Source organism: Coregonus clupeaformis, chromosome 20, assembly GCF_020615455.1.
Source record: "Coregonus clupeaformis isolate EN_2021a chromosome 20, ASM2061545v1, whole genome shotgun sequence".
Taxonomy (NCBI): domain Eukaryota; kingdom Metazoa; phylum Chordata; class Actinopteri; order Salmoniformes; family Salmonidae; genus Coregonus; species Coregonus clupeaformis.
In genome coordinates, this window is record NC_059211.1 from 16723276 (window position 1) to 16745715 (window position 22440).

At 41.8% G+C, this 22440-nt stretch overlaps 1 protein-coding gene across 4 annotated transcripts in view; it reads right to left on the reverse strand.

The window, feature by feature from the left end:
• Nucleotides 1-11488, reverse strand: part of LOC121533694 (dual specificity protein phosphatase CDC14AB) — a 74523-nt gene extending 63035 nt beyond the window's left edge. For all 4 annotated transcript variants that reach the window (XM_041839846.1, XM_041839845.1, XM_041839847.1 and 1 more), the window contains exons 1-4: nt 11029-11488; nt 10482-10572; nt 8358-8433; nt 3868-3960 (exon numbers count right to left, since the gene is read on the reverse strand). In XM_041839846.1, the coding sequence (XP_041695780.1) occupies nt 3868-3960; nt 8358-8433; nt 10482-10572; nt 11029-11125 (357 nt within the window). In that variant the 5' untranslated portion in view covers nt 11126-11488. The remainder of the gene's footprint in view (nt 1-3867; nt 3961-8357; nt 8434-10481; nt 10573-11028) is intronic.
• Between the last annotated feature and the right edge of the window lie 10952 nt (nt 11489-22440).

The following is a 22440-nucleotide window of genomic DNA, read 5'->3' on the forward strand; positions in this document are numbered from 1 at the left end:
TACTATGTTATCACTTTTCACATCGGATTTATTAATAACAAAAAGGAAAAACATGTTTTTATTTGAATTCTGCTGCCGCTCTGCACACACAAGCTTGTTAGCTAGCTAGCTCTGGTCCAACGGTAAGCAAACGCTCTGAAGGAGTCACATATATTTCACAGGTTTAAAAAGGAACAATATAAACGTTACTTTTATTATGGTTCGAACCGGTTCAGAACTTTATTGTGCTGGTTGGAAGAGTGGAATGGACGAAAAAAGTAATGGTTCTGTTCAGAACGAAACTATTGGAAAATCATTTTGGTTCAAACCCCTTCTTTGTTTCCGAACATTAGAGTAAAACAAGCTTATATATTTTGGCTTCTGATGGGATGGGGTACAACAGTTAAACTAAGCTCATGAGGCATTTATAAGTTATATTCTTCAAGAATCAATGGGTACGTATCATTAATTTCATTAAAAGTCCAAAAATTGATGTAGTAACTGCTGACTGCCCCTTTAAAAGGAAAGTTTGCCCAAAATCCAGAAACTCCCAAGTGATTCCATACATTGAAACTAGTTCAGTGGAGTTTGATTCTTGAAGTTCATGGTGTTCTTATTGTGTTATTACCATTGCACCATATCATGTAGACATATAGGCCTAGGTGCTCCACAGGTTAGCATACAGTGCGCTCTGAAAGTATTTAGACCACTTGACTTTTTCAACATATTGTTACTTTACAGCCTTATTATAAAATTGATTAAATAAATGTTTTTCCTCATCAAAACACAATATTGACAAAGCAAAAAACGGTTTTTAGAAATTTTAGCAAATGTATTCTAAATAAAAAACAGAAATACCTTATTTACATAAGTATTCAGACCCTTTGCTATGAGACTCGAAATTGAGCTCAGGTGCATCCTGTTTCCATTGATCATCCTTGAGATGTTTATACAACTTGATTGGAGTCCACCTGTAGTAAATTCAATTGATTGGGCATGATTTGGAAAGGCACACACCTGTCTATATAAGGCCCCACAGTTGAAAGTGCATGTCAAAGCAAAAACCAAGCCATGAGGTCGAAGGAATTGTCTGTAGAGCTCCGAGACAAGATTGTGTCGAGGCACAGATCTGGGGAAGGGTACCAGAACATTTCTGCAGCATTGAAGGTCCCCAAGAACACAGTGGCCTCAATCATTCTTAAATGGAAGAGGTTTGGAACCACCAAGACTCTTCCTAGAGCTGGCCGGCTGCCAAACTGAGCAATCGGGGGAGAAGGGCCTTGGTCAGGTAGGTGACCAAGAACCCTATGGTCACTCTGACAGATCTCCAGAGTTCCTCTGTGGAGATGAGAGAACCTTCCAGAAGGACAACCATCTCTGCAGCACTCCACCAATCAGGCCTTTATGGTAGAGTGGCCAGATGGAAGCCACTACTCAGTAAAAGGCACATGACAGCCCGCTTGGAGTTTGGCAAAAGGCACCTAAAGGACTCTCAGACCATGAGAAACAAGATTCTCTGGTCTGATGAAACCAAGATTGAACTCTTTGGCCTGAATGCCAAGCGTCACGTCTGGAGGAAACCTGGCACCATCCCTACGGTGAAGCATGGTGGTGGCAGCATCATGCTGTGGGGATGTTTTTCAGCGGCAGGGACTGGGAGAGCTGAACGGAGCAAAGTACAGAGAAATCCTTGATGAAAACCTGCTCCAGAGCGCTCAGGACCTCAGACTGGGGCGAAGGTTCACTTTCCAACTGGACAACAACCTTAAGCACAAAGAACGCAGGAGTGGCTTCGGGACAAGTCTCTGAATGTCCATGAGTGGCCCAGCCAGAGCCCGGACTTGAACATGATCTAACATCTCTGGGGAGACCTGAAAATAGCTGTGCAGCGACACTCCCCATCCAACCTGACAGATCTTGAGAGGTTCTGCGGAGAAGAATGGGAGAAACTCCCCAAATACAGGTGTGCCAAGCTTGTAGCGTCATACCCAAGAAGACTCGAGCCTGTAATCGCTGCCAAAGGTGCTTCAACAAAATACTGAGTAAAGGGTTTGAATACTTTTGTGAATGTGATATTTCAGTTTATTTTTAATACATTTGCAAAAAAATCTAAAAAACTGTTTTTGCTTTGTCATTATAGGCTATTGTGTGTAGATTGATGAGGATTTAAAAAATATATATTTTAGAATAAGTCTGTAATGTAACAAAATGTGGAAAAAGTAAAGGGGTCTGAATACTTTCCAAATGCACTGTATGTACCCTATTTATTTATGACCGGGGGGGGGGCTGTTTCAGTACAGCACTACATGGAGAGAGAAGGGGAGAGGGCAAACTCCACTGAACTAGATTCAATGTATGGAATCACTTGGGAGTTTGTGGATTTTGGGTCAACTTCTCCTTTAAGGTGAGAGGATCAAATCCTATCTGTTATTAGAAAGTGCTGTACATCAAATTATTTCGAGCATGGACAAATATTGAAGAGCATCTGACCATGTGTGCTCCCATGCTAGCTTAGTCCTCTCAGCATGTCTAGACATTAGCCATGTTGATGCACACTACAATATGGCTAGTGTGCATCAACATGGCTAATGTCTAGACATGCTGAGAGGACTAAGCTAGCATGCGACCTTGCGTACAGCTGTGCATAGGACAGCATGTTATACAGGGTTCACTTCAGGGGTGTATGTTGTTTGGGGAGGGCCAGGGGGGTATTATGGCATGCAACCATCCTCCTGCCACTGTCATCAAGGATTAGAACCCAAATCCAGATGATATTCCAGCAGGCCCCCTGCTGCAACGCCGCTTATTAATATCTCCGCCCAGAGCTATGGGGCTTGCCTGGGCTGATAGCAAGACAAAGAGTGCTATAGACAAAGGGCCCTATTCAATCTAACCCAGGCCAGCATTAGAATATACTTATTGATTCAGATAGGCTAGCTAGTTAAGAAAATGTAAACATGGCTAAGATGCCAACAACTGTTTTATCAATCATGTGTTCAGCCATTAAGGGCCGATACCAGAATGTAGGCTGATATAACCTATATCATGCTTCCCTTAGAGGAAGGTCTAGTCCATGTTTATTAAAGCTTCTATTTGCAGGGCATCACAATGGAAATATTCAGAGAAGGGCCTTAAGTTACATACAAAGTTTGTCATGACCGATGCTGACCCCTTTGTCTGTTCCCTTCGGGTAAGGACTGGGCACAGTCCACTGGGTGAAACACTACTGACCCACATTGCTGGTGATAATCATCATGTCATCTACGGCATCTGTCATAAGGCATGTCATCATAACACAGCAACAACAGAAGCACCAGATAAATCCCATCGTTTACTGCCATGTGACAGAGCGGCCAGCTGGCAGGGGACGGCCACATATTAGTCAAGGCTGGTATCTGACTGTAAGTGAAAGGACAGCCTTCAACCATGGCTGGCAACAAGGGCCAAATGAATAGGGCCTAGTGCAACAGCAGCTGCTGGGCATTCAAAGGGGCTGGAAGATGGGGCCATTGTGGCAGGACATTGAGGACAATAGGGCTGACTATATATCAATCAGCTCCCCTCAGTTTCTGTTCTGACTCCAAGGGAGTCAGAGAGAGACCTGGCTGGCAGGGTTAACACTGCAGGGGTTAAACCACCTTGAAGGAAATCCGCACTGACTGAAAGAAGCACTGAAAAAAGGCCTGGGTCGACAACAATACTGCCAAAACAACACGCTAGGGGAAATGTGCATCGGCCCATCTGGGTATATTGATACTAATGCAAAATGAGTTGAGCTGCAGCATGACATAACGCCCCAAAATACACTTTTCCCCTTGCGTAACTTCCTTTCCCTGCAGGGAGAGAGAAAGGGAGAGAGGGAGAAGGAGAGAGAAAGGGGGTACTCACAGCATAGGCGCCGATTAAAACAGCAGCGTTAGCCCTTTTCCGCTGGTCAAAACTGGTGTAGTGTACGATTCGCTTTCTGGTCAGTGTGAAGGACTGCGACAAAAGGAGAAAATACACGCAAGGAAAAAAAATAATCATTATCATTCAAACTTAATCACATTAAAGCTATTTAGATTATAACAATTGATAAAGATATCCACAAACGCTGGCTGAGTCACAACAAACTCCACTAAACCATGTCTAAACAACAATGGTTAGGTGACCATAGGTTGTAAGGTACTGTGCATTATCATGTATGTATTTCTATCTGGCATAAAAATACGCTAGTTAGTGCAACAAATAGAAATCAACAACGATAAACTCGTCAGCCTCCTATTTTCTACTCAAGAGAAAGATGCAAGAACATGTCAGTTTTGGGGCTAATTAATAGACCTGAAAGCACACCTGGTTCTGGCACCGTACTGGCTTGTATATGAAATGACGCTATATTATATGTAGGGTTTTTTCTGCCATTGAAATCCTTCGGCAGGCTGAGTAAGCATTTTTTTCAGGCCGCCAAGTCCGGACAGTGTACATTTTTTTACATTTTTAATGAATTTTCGGGATGGAAAAAGGCCTTCAGTATAAACTTAAACGACTAAAATAAAATAAAGTATGTAAAACATATATATTTTTATAATATAATCTTTGAGAACTAACAATCACTAGCTAGACAGTCAGGGAGAATTGATAATTCCAAAAACAATTATTTAATTGAGCAGTATTGATTTTGTTATGTTTGAGCAAAAGAACAGCATTAGCCATGCCAAAATGCATAGAATTGCAGGAAATTAGCTTTAAAACAGCAACATTTTCTCACATCCATGGCATAGTGTAGAATTGCAGGAAAGTGGCTTAAATATTCACAATTTCCTCTACACTGCCAAGATGGGGGCCTCTAAAACATTCTCTAAAATTCAGCCGTGCCGATGGGCCGAACACGCCCATTGCCACGCCCCCTCGCCACACCCAACACCTAAGCCCCTTTTTGATCCAGAAAAAAATGTGATGTGTACAGATACAGACAGACGCTGTGGCAGCTGCTCTCCTCAGATGCTCAGGACGTCACCGCCGCTGGCAGGACAGGTGGGCTGCAGGTGTGTGTGACAGTGTGTGTGCCGCTGTCAGTGTTTTTGTTCAGAATCACTGCCCGAGGGGGCAAAAGCACTTGGAAGCAGCAAAGGCAAGCTAGAAGATATACATCCATAGACACAAATGCACAGTCACTGCTACATAGGCCTAATCATAAATGTGAGGAGAAGTCTCTATACTAATTGAAGTGTGGTATGGAAATGAAACTGCACAGGCTTGTAAGGATGACCTCAGTCTTTTCATCCGAGAGGAAAACCTTGGCAGCAACTTACAGTGGACAGGTGTGGGAGGAATATTTTACCATAGCAAAAGACAACGGGCCTGGTCATGAATCAATACCATCATCTAGGCCTGAGGGAAGTGACCTACTTGTTGCATTCATGGCACCAATATGCTAGTCTTTATAGAGACAGTAAATTGCTATATCAGAGAAACTTAGCTTACATACTTTGCGGTCACCGTTTCATGTAAATTGATGGCTATATGACCACGAAAACACAGCCTATTTTGGATTCTGGGGAAAACAGACTCCATCTGCTGTAATGCTTTCACTTTATATGTAAAATACTTCAACAGACTAGCTAACAAGGTTTGCTAGAGGATGTAGGCCTAGACCTAAAATAGTAGGCCTAAACCTCCAAGATATTGAAGCAATACATTTCCAAAAGACATGGATGGATTTGATTTATGGATTTGTAATGTTTATGAAATTATCTGGGAAATGGATTGAATCTACTAGTGAGCAGTGAACACAGATGTTTAGACTTCCTTGATCCTCTCTGGGTAAAGGTCAGGTGAAATGCATCACTAAGCAGGTTAAATTAGACTAAACTGAGGCCAGGCCAGACACATGCATGAGTGGTGAGAGGATGTGGAAACAGGGTAGGTGAGTGGGGGCTACAACACAAATCAAATGGACTCAAGTCCAACAGGTGTGGGATGGTCAAAACGTGATTGTCAAAGGGACAACCTGACAAATTTCACAAAGACATTCCAGCCTCCAAACTGTGTAATTTCAGCATTTCTCAAATCAGGGTTGTCCACTTTTCCTTGCCCTTTTCAGACGATACTCAGCTTGTCATGCAGCAGATCCAAACCAGTGAGGTTCAAAGGAATGCTGTCCCTAAGGCAACAAGCTGTTCACAACATAAACACTGGAGGGCAAAGCGCGGTGGCATGGACAGAAGGGAGGAGCGGGGAAGGGGGTGACAGTGTTAAAAACATCATGCTTGCTTGAGACTTTACCTTCAACATTGACCAACATCTACATATGACAGACCTACAGATTGGCTGCATCGAAGGAAAAATGACAGGACAAAAGAAAAAGACGCAGAACCTCTTGACACAATCCGTAGCAATTATATGACAAGGGAACAACATTCCCACCTCTTTCATTGTCAATAATTAAATGTTGCACATTCTTGATGAAGTGTGTTAATACACTCTGGTTTGAGACCACAAAATCAACCAAAATAGCGTTGCTAATAGCTCTATATTGAAAATAATGTGATTGAAGAAAGAAAAGAAAAAAATCAGAGGTTACATTATTTAAAAATGTAAATTCATTATCATTTCTACACACGTTCTACCTGGTTTAAGGTCAAACTGGAGTATTTTTTCATAAAAATAAATACATGTTTTTTTTACTCAGACACCCAGGACCCATTCAAAACCTTTGGGTCGCGACCCACCAGTTGAGAATAGCCGAGTTAAACAAAAGCGTTGGGACCTCCCCTTGACTATGGTCTTATGTGAAGGTTTTGGCCTGTTGGACCTTTTAAAAGGGCAATTGAGAACAAATATTGAGTAGGCCTAGCTAGAGCTTCACATCTCCTAGACCCCACATAGATTTGAACATAATTAAAATGGCTGAACAAACATATCTGGAGAATTTATGTACCCTGAATGCCAAGAAGAACTCATAAATACTCAGGTTTGCCTAACAAACTAACTTCATGTAAAATCTTGGCATAAAATTGAGTTATAAATCATCATAGACTGCAACAATGTTATGACTCCTGGATAAAAGCCAGGCCCTGATTGAACTCAAATGAATTCTAATGCACATCAACAAATAAGAACAAATGTAGATCTATAAACAAAATGCCTCTCCTGTTACCAAAAGTGGTAATAATCACTGCAGATTTCATTTGCACCAAACATGACAAACAGTATTATCTAATCATTCTTTTGGGAGGCTCCAGAATAGACAAGAATATAGCTGTAGCCTATACTACAAGTTGGAGTAGATTGTGGTGTTGTGTCAGCCCACAAAAACTGCTGAGCAACGGGGAGCAATGAAGGCCAGCTTTGTGACAGGTGAGTCAGTGGCTAAAAACAGAACGCCAATAACTTTGCCAAAGCCCTGATTTACATGGTCAGAGGACTTTTGTTTTGTCCATTCATTCCATACCTACCCTTCAGGTTTCACAATGTGAGGCACTGCCAAACAGAAAGATGCTCATATACTCTAGCTTAAGGCCTATTAAATGTATTATTGTCCTTGCAAGTAACTGAACTCTAGCCAAAAGGGGAAAGCCAAAAAAATGGTCAAAGACTCCAGTCACACAAGTCATAGAGTGTTCTTTCTGCTACCGCACGGCAAACGGTACTGGAGCACCAAGTCTAAGACCAAAAGGCTCCTTAACAGCTTCTGCCCCCGAGCCATAAGACTGCTGAACAATTAATCAAATGGCCACCCGGACTATTTACATTGACACCCCCCCACACACTTTACCCCTACTTACATTTACATTTTAGTCATTTAGCAGACGCTCCTATCCAGAGTGACTTACAGTTAGTGAGTGCATACATTTTCATACTGGCCCCCCGTGGGAATCGAACCCACAACCCTGGTGTTGCAAGCGCCATGCTCTACCAACTGAGCTACAGGAGGCCTTACATGTACAAATTACCTCGACTATCCTGTACCCCTGCACATTGACTCGGTACCGGTACCCCCTGTATATAGCCTCGTTATTGTTATTTTATTGTGTTACTTTTTATAATTTTTTACTTTAGTTTATTTGGTAAATATTTTCTCTACTCTTTCTTGAACTGCATTGTTGGTTAAGGGCTTGTAAGTAAGCATTTCAAGGTAAGGTCTACACTTGTTGTATTTGGCGCATGTGACAAATAACATTTGATTTGATATGTGTGGGTTTTGTAATTATCTACAAACTAACCCCATAAACCACACTACTGTATGTGTTGCCATGTTTTCAAATGCCACATACCTTGCAGTTGTTGTCAATGAGGGTGTGGGAGGTAGAATTTCACAAGTGGTTTTGTTGTCACAGATGCATACTGTACATTCTTACTGAGGGAGGTAAGGCGTGAGATAGAGGCACATGACTTACCTTCAGCTTTTTGTTGAGTTTACAGCAGTATCTGTACAGCATGGCTAAGTGGAGGGGTCCAAAATCTGCATAGAAGCTGAAATATAATGAACATTAAAAAAATGTCAGACTACTTAAACATATTTAAATCCTTGATATTCTAAATAGAAATGGCTATTACAGAGATGACTTAGCTATCCTATTCAGTAATGAAGCCCATCTGCTATATTTATTGTCAATTAAATATTTGTGTATTGTAACCACAGATTGATTGTTTTACTTTTCTGTTCTCAAGTTCAGCAGGGAGGGTCAACCTTATGTTAACTATTGGTCAACCGCAAGCCGAGTGGAACACAATGGTTTTATTAATCTTAACTGGAAAACTTTCAATGAAACGCTGTTACATAATTGCAATGAAAGCTCCTCAACAGCCCCAGCGACTTGTTGCCGCTGTCCAATAGAGTGTACAGTTGAAGTTGGAAGTTTACATACACTTAGGTTGGAGTCATTAAAACTTGTTTTTCAACCACTCCACACATTTATTTTAAACAAACTATAGTTTTGGCAAGTCGGTTAGGACATCTGATTTGTGCATGAAACAAGTAATTTTTCCAATAATTGTTTACAGACAGATTATTTCACTTATAATTCACTGTATCACAATTCCAGTGGGTCAGAAGTTTACATACACGAAGTTGACTGTGCCTTTAAACAGCTTGGAAAATTCCAGAAAATGATGTCATGGCTTCAGAAGCTTCTGATAGGCTAATTGACATCATCAGTCAATTGGAGGTGTACCTGTGGATGTATTTCAAGGCCTACCTTCAAACTCAGTGCCTCTTTGCTTGACATCATGGGAAAATCAAAGGAAATCAGCTAAGACCTCATAATAAAAATGGTAGACCTCCACAAGTCTGGTTCATCCTTGGGAGCAATTTCCAAACGCCTGAAGGTACCACGTTCATCTGTACAAACAATAGTACGCAAGTATAAACACCATGGGACCACGCAGCCATCATACTGCTCAGGAAGAAGATGCGTTCTGTCTCCTAGAGATTAATGTACTTTGGTGCGAAAAGTGTAAATCAATCCCAGAACAACAGCAAAGGAACTTGTGAAGATGCTGGAGGAAACAGGTACAAAAGTATCTATAACCACAGTAAAATGAGTCCTATATCGACATAACCTGAAAGGCCGCTCAGCAAGGAAGAAGCCACTGCTCCAAAACCGCCATAGAAAAGCCAGACTATGGTTTGCAACTGCACAGAAATGTCCTCTGGTCTGATTAAACAAAAATAGAACTGTTTGGCCATAATGACCATCGTTATGTTTTTAGGAAAAGGGTAACGCTTGCAAGCCGAAGAACACCATCCCAATCGTGAAGCACGGGGGTAGCAGCATCATGCTGTGGGGGTGCTTTGCTGCAGGAGGGACTGGTGCACTTCACAAAATAGATGGCATCATGAGGAAGGAAAATTATGTGGATATATTGAAGCAACATCTCAAGACATCAGTCAGGAAGTTAAAGCTTGGTCGCTAATGGGTCTTCCAAATGGACAATGACCCCAAGCATACTTCCAAAGTTGTGGCATAATGGCTTAAGGACAACAAAGTCAAGGTATTGGAGTGGCCATCACAAAGCCCTGACCTCAATCCTATAGAAGATTTGTGGGCAGAACTGAAAAAGCGTGTGCGAGCAAGGAGGCCTAAAAACCTGACTCAGTTACACCAGCTCTGTCAGGAGGAACGGGCCAAAATTCACCCAATTTATTGTGGGAAGCTTGTGGAAGGCTACCCGAAACGTTTGACACAAGTTAAACAATTTAAAAGGCAATGCTACCAAATACTAATTCCGTGTATGTAAACGTCTGACCCACTGGGAATGTGATGAAAGAAATAAAAGCTGAAATAAATCATTTTCTCTACAATTATTCTGACATTTCACATTCTTAAAATAAAGTGGTGATCCTAACTGACCTAAAACAGGGCATTTTTACTAGGATTAAATGTGAGGAATTGTGGAAAACTGAGTTTAAATGTATTTGACTAAGGTGTATGTAACCTTCCGACTTCAACTGTAGCTAAGCAAATGCACTGAAGCGAATGGAAGTGAGAAGAGATGCTGGGAGGGAGAACAAAACTTACTTTTCATAGATAAATTCGTCATCCGTGCAGAAGTAGTGCGTGTTTACAGTGCTTTTTGGTTTGCTTCTTAGGGTAGCAAAATATAATCGATCTGAAAAAACATGGATACATTTTGAACAAATATTCAGGGGGCATAAAAACCTGCATCCACCACACACATTACAAAGTAAGAATGCGTTTATGGCAACATTGTTTACTCATGCGACTGTATCACTCGCTACCCGCAAGCTGTCATTAAAAAGTAGCTGAGTTGCCGTACAAAGCTTGCTACGTTCATTCAAATGTCCGTTTTAAAATCAAAATGGCATATTAATTCGCTAGTTTAATTTACTTTGAAAATAAGAAAAGAGGAGTAATCAAGTTAGCAGTTCTCGAACGCATGTGTCAATCACAGATAGCGAGGAGCCTGACCAGTACATTGGCTCGCGAGGTGCAAAAGGCTCGCTCGCTAGGTAGCCAGGTTGGCGAAATACTAACGTTATTGAGTTTGCTAACTTGATAACTGTTAGTTAGCAAGTTTACACATAGCTACCTAATTTCCACTTACCCTTTATCAATTCAGAAGCTCCTATCAATTCTATGTCGTCTGCCATTTTAAACAGAGTTGAAAGAATAGCAGAATGTTTAAGGCTGTCGAAAGTCATCGACAGACAAGTTGCAAAGACCGACTAAACTGGGAAAAAGTTAGCTAGATAATGGTATCAAACTATTTTTTAAAAGTACAGTAATGAAGTTAGCTCGATAGACAGAAGAATCTATCCTAGTTGCTAGCCACGCACTTTGCTCTGCTCTCTCTAGGCTGAAATAATAAATTAGACGTCATTTCTACATTCCAATTCGAAATCCATGCCCAAAGATAAAGTGAAGCCCTGCAGTAGAAACTATTTGCATGCCTCTTGGTTTCATTCCGCGCTGTGTTATCGCCTTAGGAAAATATCCATGCATTACAAATAGCAGACGTCCTCTTCACTTATTTCTGACACCTCACAAATCCTTTCCCTGCCATGATTGAGGATAGGAACGTCACATGGTAACCATCCAATCACCACACAAAGGCACGTTGCTAGGTCATGTCTGCCTCAACCAATCAGCGATCAAAATCACTGTGCCTAAACTCAACAATGGAGTTAAGGGCACGGTAAAGAGTATAATAAAAACTCTATAACATTATGGGTAAGTAGCACTGTATAAACAGGCCTATATGAGTAACACACTTTGTATGCCTGTTCAGCATGGCCCAGTGGATTATTGACAAAGTTATAGCTGATAGGAAATGCAAAATAACATCATGAGAATTAGATCCTATTAAATCTCCCGTGAGCAGATTCTGCGTGCAATTGGCCAATTTACGCTATATTTGACTTCTGAGTTAACAGAGATTAAGATGCTATATAACCCCCTAGTGGTCCTCTGTAGCTCAGCTGGTAGAGCACGGCGCCAAGGTAGTGAGTTCGATCCCCGGGACCACCCATACACAAAAAAAAATATTTATGCACGCATGACTGTAAGTCGCTTTGGATAAAAGCGTCTGCTAAATGGCATATTATTATATTATAATAACTATTGGTCCATGGCAAGTGGAAAGATTTGTACACTTTTGGGCAGCAAATGGTTAATGGCATTACATTGTTCCCCACAAGCCCCTGACAAAATTCATATGATAACCTCTCAAAAAAAGTATATTTCTATGTTTTTCACACATTTATATATGTTGTACAATAGAATGTTCGCCCGCTGATAAACTAATGTTGAGACAAATTGGAATGTTCACATACTAATTGAAAAAGACTATTAAACAACAATAGAACATTCTACATACACTACATGACCAAAAGTAAGTGCACACCTGCTCGTCGAACATCTCATTACAACATCATGGGCATTAATATGGAGTTGGCCCCCCTTTTGCTGCTATAACAGCCTCCACTCTTCTGGGAAGGCTTTCCACTAGATGTTGGAACATTACTGCGGGGACTTGTTTCCATTCAGCCACAAGAGCATTAGTGATGTCGGGCGATTAGGCCTGGCTCGCAGTCGGTGTTCCAATTCATCCCAAAAGTGTTTGATGGAGTTGAGGTCAGGACTCTGTGCAGGCCAGTCAAGTTCTTCCACACCGATCTCTACCAACCATTTCTGTATGGACCTCGCTTTGTGTGGGGGGGGCATTGTCATGCTGAAACAGGATAGGGACTTCCCCAATCTGTTGTTACAAAGTTGGAAGCACAGAATCGTCTAGAATGTCATTGTATTCTGTAGCGTTAAGATTTCCCTTCACTGGAACTAAGGGACCTAGCCCGAACCATGAAAAACAGCCCCAGACCAGTATTCCTCCACCACCAAACTTTACAGTTGGCACTATGCATTCGGGCAGGTAGCGTTCTCCTGGCATCCGCGTTCTCCTCAGTTAGCGTTCTCCTGGATTCATCCGTTGGACTGCCAGATGGTGAAGCATGATTCATCACTCCAGAGAATGCGTTTCCACTGCTCCAGAGTCCAATGGCGGCGAGCTATACACCACTCCAGCCGACGCTTGGCATTGTGCATGGTGATCTTAGGCTTGTGTGTGGTTGCTCGGCCATGGAAACCCATTACATGAAGCTCCCGACGAACAGTTATTGTGCTGATGATCCTTCCAGAGGCACTCAGTAGTGAGTGTTTCAACCGAGGACAGACGATATTTCCGCGCTACGCACTTCAGCACTCACCGGTCCCGTTCTGTGAGCTTGTGTGGCCTACCACTTCCTGGCTGAGTCGTTGTTGCTCCTAGATGCTCCACTTCACAGTAACAGCACTTAGAGTTGACCGGGGCAGCTCTAGCAGGACATCCTATGACGGTACCACATTGAAAGTCACTGAGCTCTTCAGTAAGGCCATTCTACTGCCAATGTTTGTCTATGGAGATTGCATGGCTGTGTGCTCGATTTTATACACCTGTTAGCAACGGGTGTGTCTGGAAATAGCCAAATCCACTAATTTGAAGCGGTGTCCACATACTTTTGTATATATAGTGTTTTTGTTTTAGGGATATTGGGTATAGTGGGATATAATACAAATACAACAAATACAAATCTGGTAGCCAGGGTCTGAGTTTTAAAATTACCCAAGCCATTATCCCATTGGTTGCTGTAGCTTCATTCCCCTCAATCAATCTACAAACACATATCTGTTAGCTATACTATTAGCCGCTACACATTAACTCACAATAACTGGGCAACGGGATTAAAAACTGTAATTGAATATGTACAGAGAGATCTGTTAGCAGAAAAAGTATTTTATTAAAGCTGCACTCCAGGATCTTGAGCACAACCAATTTGTAAGATGTAGCACCATTTTATTTTTTTTGCAGGATGCAACATCATACGAAATGGATGACGTTGTACCCAATATTATTTTTATTTTTATTTTTTTGAGCTTACAGCACCTGGTATTCCCAGGCGGTCTCTCGTCCCAGTACTAACCAGGCCCGACCCTCTATAGACTTGTTCAGGGTCGTATGGCCACAAAAGTATTTTTTATCCCGTTTTCTCCCCGCATTAGGTCCTTTGGGTCATTTCTGCAACTCCTCAATGGGCTCGGGAGAGGCGAAGGTTGAGTCATGCGTCCTCTGAAACATGACCCGCCTGGCCACCTACTTCTGCTCGCTTAACCCTGATGTCAGCCGCACCAATGTGTCAGAGGAAACACCACTCGACTGATGACTGGAGTCAGCTTGCACAATTTGATGACATAGTACACAAAAAAACTGGGACAACTTTTGGCTCCAGAACTACTGGCTGAAATTATTCAAAAGTTCGAAAGTGCATCTTTAACAAAAGGTAAAATGTTTGCTTTCCAGAACTTTTTTTTAGCAGTTTTACAGCTAATTTCATGCAATTCTTCACATTTTGCTATGGGGTGAGGATAATTTTGTGCAGTTTTAAAAGCTAATTTCCTGCAATTCTACACATTTTGCCATGTTAATATGATATCTGAGTGAGAGTGAATAACACAATTCATTGGGGTTTTCCTGGTGGTCAGGGCTGCTGGGCACGTGCCCTGCATGCCCGGTCGGCCATGATTACTACAAGATAAGATAGCTGGCTAGACTAAGTAGACTAATTTACAGATCTAAAAACAATTAACTGACATGGGCTAATTGAGTGACTGTCAGTGAGTGACATGTAACAAGAGGAAAACTGCTAGTGCATAACCAAGTTTCGAAATTGCACCTTGTGTATTCCACTATTATAACTCTCAACAGTAAGTTGAAATTTGTATTTTTTATAAATATTCCAAAAAAATGCAGGGGTCTGGACCTCGGTGTACTCATATGTAGCTACGGCCCTGCTGATAGGGTATTGGTTTTATAGTTTCCACCTGTAATAGTCTGTTGTATAACAATACTCAGCATGCTAAGATGAAAGGTGTGCTCTGCCATTTGTTGAGTTGTCCCAGCATGTTAACACAAAGATTTAGGTAAACACAAATTATCTCTAAAAAAGGAACATTGGTGATTTATAAGCTCTTCTGTCCCTAACCACCTTAAAATATGCTCTCTAACCTTCAACCTTACATGTTATTTAATTAAATATGTTACCTAATCATTTTGTAGCCATTAGTTCAGTGGCTGGTTGACACATTTAATTTAAGTTATGCAATTGGTGATTAGAAAAAAATATCGTTTGGAGAGAAAAATATAAAAAATTAAGAATGCAAATACTGACCAAAAACAGTTATATTAATATTGTTGGGGCAAATTTTTTAACATTTGTGACATCTTGGCCTTACCCAGGCCTCCTTTAAGACTCCATAATGTTTTATCTGTATGTGTGGTGTCATATGATATATGAGTATATATCATATGCTCTGTAATATGAGTAGTATTTTGATTTCAACAGCAATTTTCTTACATTAATATATGATTTTAGATTTGGCAAAAGTTTCAATATATTGTTGAACAATATAGTATACTCTACGGGCATATCAAACTTCATGTGGGATCTCTGCTAGTTTTACGGTTATGGCCTATTTTATACAGAGACATTGGCATAGTAGGCAATCAGCCCTCCTTTTACTTGTATCATTGCACATCCTGCAAATCACCAGCAGAGGCGACCAATTTAAATCAATTTTCACATTCACTCTGTTGATAATGCTTACAAATTGGATCATAACTGCAAAACTAGCAGAGATCCCTCTCTGGTACTTTGATGTGTCTGTAGAGCAGGGGTCGGCAATAGCCGGATTAGGGTGATTTTCCCAAAATCCCCAAAATCATGGTCCTGTTTTGTTCTAGTTTCGTGAGGAATCACACACATATAACTGACATACTTGGGCATTTTGAAAGTAGGCTGCTGGGACTGATTATAGACAAAATATACTGAACAAAAATATAAACGCAACATGTAAAGTGTTGGTGCCATGTTTCATGAGCTGAAATAAAAGATCCCAGAAATGTTCCATATGCACAAAAAGCTTATTTCTTTCAAATGTTGCGAACAAATTTGTTTACATCCCTGTTAGTGAGAATTTCTCCTTTGCCAAGATAATCCATCCACCTGACAGGTGTGGCATATCAAGAAGCTGATTACACAACATGATCATTACACAGGGGCACCTTCTGCGAGGGACAATAAAAGGCCACTCTAAATTGTGCCGTTTTGTCACACTACACAATGCCACAGTTTTGAGGGAGCATGCAATAGGCATGCTGACTGCAGGAATGTCCACCAGAGCTGTTGCCAGATAATGTAATGTTAATTTCTCTACCATAAGCCAATGTCGTTTTAGAGAATTTGGCTGTAAGTCCAACCGGCCTCACAACCGCAGACCACGTGTAACCACGCCAGCCGAGGACCTCCACATCAGACTTCTTCACCTGCGGGATCGACTGAGACGAGCCACCCGGACAGCTGATGAAACTGTGGGTTTGTACAACCGAAGGATTTCTGCACAAACTGTCAGAAACCATCTCAGGGAAGCTCATCTGCATGCTCGTCGTCCTCACCAGGGTCTTGACCTGACTGAAGTTCAGAGATACTGTGACGGGATCCTGAGGCCCATTGTCATGCCATTCATCCGCCGCCATCAAATCAAATGTTATTTGTCACATGCGCCGAATACAACAGGTAAAGAATACCAAAGAAAATCCAATATAAAATAATACGAAATAAAGTAACAAATAATTAAAGAGCAGCATTAAAAATAACAATAGCGAGGCTATATATAGGGGTACCGGTACCGAGTCAATGTGCGGGGGCACCGGTTAGTCGAGGTAATTGGGGTAATATGTACATGTAGGTAGAGTTATTAAAGTGACTACGCATAGATAATAAACAGAGAGTAGCAGCAGCGTAAAAGAGGGGTGGGGGGGGGGCAATGCAAATAGTCTGGGTAGCCATTTGATTAGATGTTCAGGAGTCTTATGGCTTGGGGGTAGAAGCTGTTAAGAAGCCTCTTGGACCTAGACCTGGCGCTCAGGTACCGCTTGCCTTGCGGTAGCAGAGAGAACAGTCTATGACAAGGGTGGCTGGAGTCTTTGACAATTTTTAGGGCCTTCCTCTGTCACCGCCTGGTATAGAGGTCCTGGATGGCAGGAAGCTTGGCCCCAGTAATGTACTGGGCCGTACGCACTACCCTCTGTAGTGCCTTGCGGTCGGAGGCCGAGCAGTTGCCATACCAGGCAGTGATGCAATCAGTCAGGATGCTCTCAATGGTGCAGCTGTAGAACCTTTTGAGGATCTAAGGACCCATGTCAAATCTTTTCAGTCTCCTTAGAGGGAATAGGCTTTGTCGTGCCCTCTTCACGACTGTCTTTGTGTGCTTGGACCATGTTAGTTTGTTGGTGATGTGGACACCAAGGAACTTGAAGCTCTCAACCTGCTCCACTACAGCCCCGTCGATGAGAATGGGGGCGTGCTCGGTCCTCTTCTTTTTCCTGTAGTCCACAATCATCTCCTTTGTCTTAATCACGTTGAGGGAGAGGTTGTTGTCCTGGCACCACACGGCCATGTCTCTGACCTCCTCCCTATAGGCTGTCTCACCTCGTGTATCAGCATGATAATGCCCAGCCCCATGTCGCAAGGATCTGTACACAATTCCTGGAAGCTGAAAATGTCCCAGTTCTTCCATGGCCTGCATACTTACCAGACATGTCACCCATTGAGCATGTTTGGGATGCTCTGGATCATCATGTACGACAGCGTGTTCCAGTTCCCGCCAATATACAGCAACTTTGCACAGCCATTGAAGAGGAGTGGGACAACATTCCACAGGCCACAATCAACAGCCTGATCAACTCTATGCGAAGGAGATGTGTCGCACTGCATGAGGCAAATGGTGGTCACACCAAATAGTGACACATTTTCTGATCCACGCCCCTACTTTTTTTTTTTAAAGGTATCTGTGACCAACAGATGCATATCTGTATTCCCAGTGATATGAAATCCATAGATTAGGGCATAATGAATTTATTTAAATTGACTGCTTTCCTTATATGAACTTTAACTCAGTAAAATCTTTGAAATTGTTGCATGCTGCGTTTATATTTTTGTTCAGTGTAGCTAAAAAGCTTTCCCAATGGGGTTTCCTTGTTCTGTGTGAAATTTGGTGTAGTTATCATCTAGGGTACTATGTGTTTTTTTTATTGCCATCATGCACTGGGCACAGACGCCAATTCAACGTCTATTCCACATTGGTTCAACGTAATTTCATTCAAATGACGTAGAAACAACATTGATTCAACGTTGTATTGACCCTATGTGCCTACTCAGGGTCAACGTAAACACAAAATCATATACATTTGTATTTTTATTGAACCGTCCTTTAAAAAGAGGCTACCTCAGTAAGGTCCAGAGTTTGTCCTGCTCAGATCACGGGTCATGAAAAACCAAGTAATTTGATTGTTGACAAACCATATATTTTATTTTCTCTTGTATCCATCTGTCACGGAATCTGCCGAGGCTGCTCCTCCTCCTTGTTCGGGCAGGCTTCGGCGTTCGTCGTCCCCGGAGTACTAGCTGCCACCGTTGAATGTTTCGATGTTCGTTTGGTTTGGTCTGTCTGTTACACCTGTGTCCGTTTGGTCTTGATTATGTGCCTTATAAGTTTCCTGTGGTTGTGTTCGTTAGTTGTGTGTTATTTTATTTCCTGTCTGTTGGTGGTATCCTGTGCAGTACGCTGGAATTGTTATTATAACGCACTGTGTTGCGTTATCGTTTTGCCTCCTCGATAGAGGTACTTTATTTTGTACATCTAGTAAAGTCTTGTTCGACTTAGCTTATGCGTCCTGCGTCTGACTCCTCTCCACGCACCCACACCAACAGTGACACCATCAATCATGAAAACATGTATCTGTGATAGAATGCCATTTGTCATAGTAGCTGTTTGTTTCATTTCGTTCAATCATAGACTGCAAAAAATACTGTACCTTTTCCCCTCACAGAAAAAAATCCCATAATATGGTTATTGCCAATTAATTGGAGTTTAGAAGAGATACCACATAAAACAAACCCCAATCCCAGATATAATACTAATTGATGCTAGTAAAGGTTGATGATGCTAGTAAAGGTTGATCTGGCAGCAATGAGGTAGAGAATGTAGTTTTCCATGGATCCAGCTCACCTGCTATGAGAGAGATCCAGACCCGCTGGGGTGTTGCTGCTGCGGCTGCAGGTTGGCTCCAGTCACTGTGCTCTTGGGCCCTCCAGGACACAACGTCTGACATGCCTTCATTGGGGTGCAGCAAAAGGGAAGGTTTGGGGGCCACCCGGGACCTCAGCGACGACTCTGTGGATCACTGTGCCCCTTCCAACCCCTGAATATGATCGAGTCGATGTTTACCAAAAGAGGGGCTTTGTGAGTGCTGTACCTCTGAGTGTGCCAGAGGAACACAAAGCTAGGGATGGTGGGGTCAGGTAACCACCTCAGGTTACTGCAATGTGATCGGCCCTAACATGGTGCTCCTGTTCCTGTCACAATGCAGCCACGGTGTGAATTTCAAGTTTCTCTCAGATTTATCAGCCGTTCATTTGTTATTTCCTCTCTGTAGATAGATATCGATCTGCCCTATAAATGCTGGTCATTTTTCATTTAATTGCAGTGCTGTGCTGTGTATTATTTCAGACACCATGCATTGATGAGTGTTGTTTGTATTTGGGATCATGTCAATTGGGCAAACGTGGAGACGACCTGATACTCTCCCCTTTTGACATCATGGAAAAACAGGACAAGTGAACCCGTAGCTGTAAGGAGATGGCTTACCTGCACTACTCAACAAGGAATTTCAAAAAAGGTAATGTTTGTACATGCATAGTTTCCTCTAATCTGTACAATATATTCTAAAGAACCCCCCGACCACAGGAGCATTAGACCAAGAGAGTTGTCTTGGGAGGGTGTTTAATTGTGTAGCTAAGTTAACAACAGTGAAGTGATGCAACTTCCCAATCTCCTCTAAGTGTTGTGCATCTAAGGTCACAGTGGTGTTGAAACATAGGCTTTCATGGATCTGCCAACTCTCCCAGTAAATCTTTTTTACTTTGGAAGCATGTTGACAATAATCCTTTACGCAACCGTTGTTAGAGCAGTATTTCAGAAAGGTTGATCAAGGTTGACGAGGAACAACATACGAGTGTGTATATTTGATTAATACATGTTACAATACAGTATATTGTTTACATGTGATATTTTCAGGCATTTCATGTCATCCTACATAATGAACCTGAAAATATTTACAATCTTATCTGATTATCTTGCTTTATCTGCAGTAGAAATACCACAACGGCCATAAAGTCATATTTTAGAAAACCTATAGTCTTTTCTGAACATTTCTCAGAAACCTCTCTGACCCTCTCTCAGAGACACAACTCCGGGGATGGGCTTTCAACCTCGTCAACTCGGGGGATGGGCTTTCCATTGTTCTCAGGCAACTCTGGCCCCTACTCTTCACACCACTTCTAGAACAGGGCTCCCTAAAAATGTGCCACTTCGATACAAGTTACTTTTCGTAGCAGGTTAATAGAGCATTTTCGCTAACTCTAACCCTTTTCCTAACCTTAACCTAATTATCCTAAACTGCTACATTAATTCTCCTAACCTGCTGCGTAAGTTATCCTAACCTGTTACAAAAAAGTCGTAGTTGTATCTGGAAAAAGTTTTGCTGAATCGAAGTGTTGTGCTTTTAGGGAATCTCCTTCTAGAACTCTGTGTCAGCTGACTTTTTGCAACCAATCAGAGGTCCAACCTGGGATAATAGACCCCCACACTATTCACTACCATCAGTCCTCTTCGAGTCTCCTGCTGGACATTATCCGCCTTCTGAGCGGCACCAGGACAGTTGCACCTTTATCTAAACTGGCACATTTCTCAGAGTCGACCACCAGTGCTCTTTCTCACCTGGTGTTGACATACATTTTACATTTTAGTCATATAGCAGATGCTCTTATCCAGAGCGACTTACAGTTAGTGAGTGCATACGTATCAGCACCACCCAGGTTTGAGAAAGCACAGAGATTACTGATTGTAGGCCTACTTTACCGTTGCATACAAATCTTTCTCATTCACATACTTCGAAGTTCCACTAAATCAGCTCCGTAAATTATTTATTAATGTTATGGGACCTTAAAGGTCCTTTTATTGTGTCTGAGAACAGACAGAGGCTGGGTGGCGAAAGAGGAGGAAGGACAATGGAAAGATGGAAGGAAACAGGGCGAGATAACTGAGATGATGCAATATCCCCTGCCATGAGAACATAGCCATGTCCTGGTGCACGCAGTCCCTGAAATAGACAAAACAGCCTATGGTTTTTATAGTACTGATGTTCTAGGTGTAGTACTATGGCATCATTGTATATATATTTTATTTTTTATGATCATTTTTCATTTCATGTTCTATGATGTACTGTAAATTGATATACAATTCAGTCTGACTGTGAGCTTCCAATAAAAACGACATTGGTTTCAATCTAAAACATAATAGGGTAGAATTAGGGAGTTGGTGACTTCTATAAGCAACAGATGCACATGACTGTTGTGAATAATTAGAGATTGAATAAAGTTCAGTGGTCACAACCCCCTCCCCTGCATAGTCATTCACATGGGTTGGACCCATTCTTTCCCCCCTATTGTCCCTGCATCTGGGGGTGGTGAGTCAAGGGGGTTGGAACAGGCCACAAAAGGAGCTGAGCAACAAGCCTTGCCGTAAACCATTAAGCCCTCACACATTCACCACTTACTTTCATAACCACTCAATGAGCAAAGCTAAAACATAGTCGTTGACCTTCTCATTATACTGCATTTTCATTACATAGAGCTTGTTGAAAATGTTTTGTCAAGTTGCCACAGCCGGGAGGGAAAAAAGTCAACATTGCCAGGAGTAGTTACATAAGGTTTTCCACAGGTTTTCTGCATGCTTTCCAGTCAGACCAACATGCAACTATTTCTGCTAGTTATCTGGAATAAGATCACTATGGCTGTGTTTACACAGGTAGCTCATTTCTGATATTTTTTCCACTAATTGGTCTTTTGACCAATCACATCAGATCTGTTCATATCAGATCTTTTCCCGAGCTAATCTGATTGGTCAAAAGTCCAATTAGAGAAAAAAATATCAGAATTGGGCTGCCTGCGTAAACGCAGCCTAAGCGCCTCAACATTTGTAGTGCCAAAGGGTTATTTTTGCTGTTGAATCATTAGGTGGCAACTATAACAAGAATGTTATCAAGCTGGGTCGGCTAGATAGTTATTAGCATCAGACAGGCAACTCCATGTGATGTCTATGTAATTACTCTCAAGCACATCTAATAAGATTTTTGGAACAAGTCACTGACTGGAATTAAATATTTGTTTGAATCACAAACATGATATGTGAAGATACGGATTTACTTTTTGAGTGTTATGACGGACTAAGATGACAGATTTCTAGCTACATATTTCTGGTGGTGAGAAAATACCTGAATTTATCCAGGTCTGTGAGAAATCCTTTC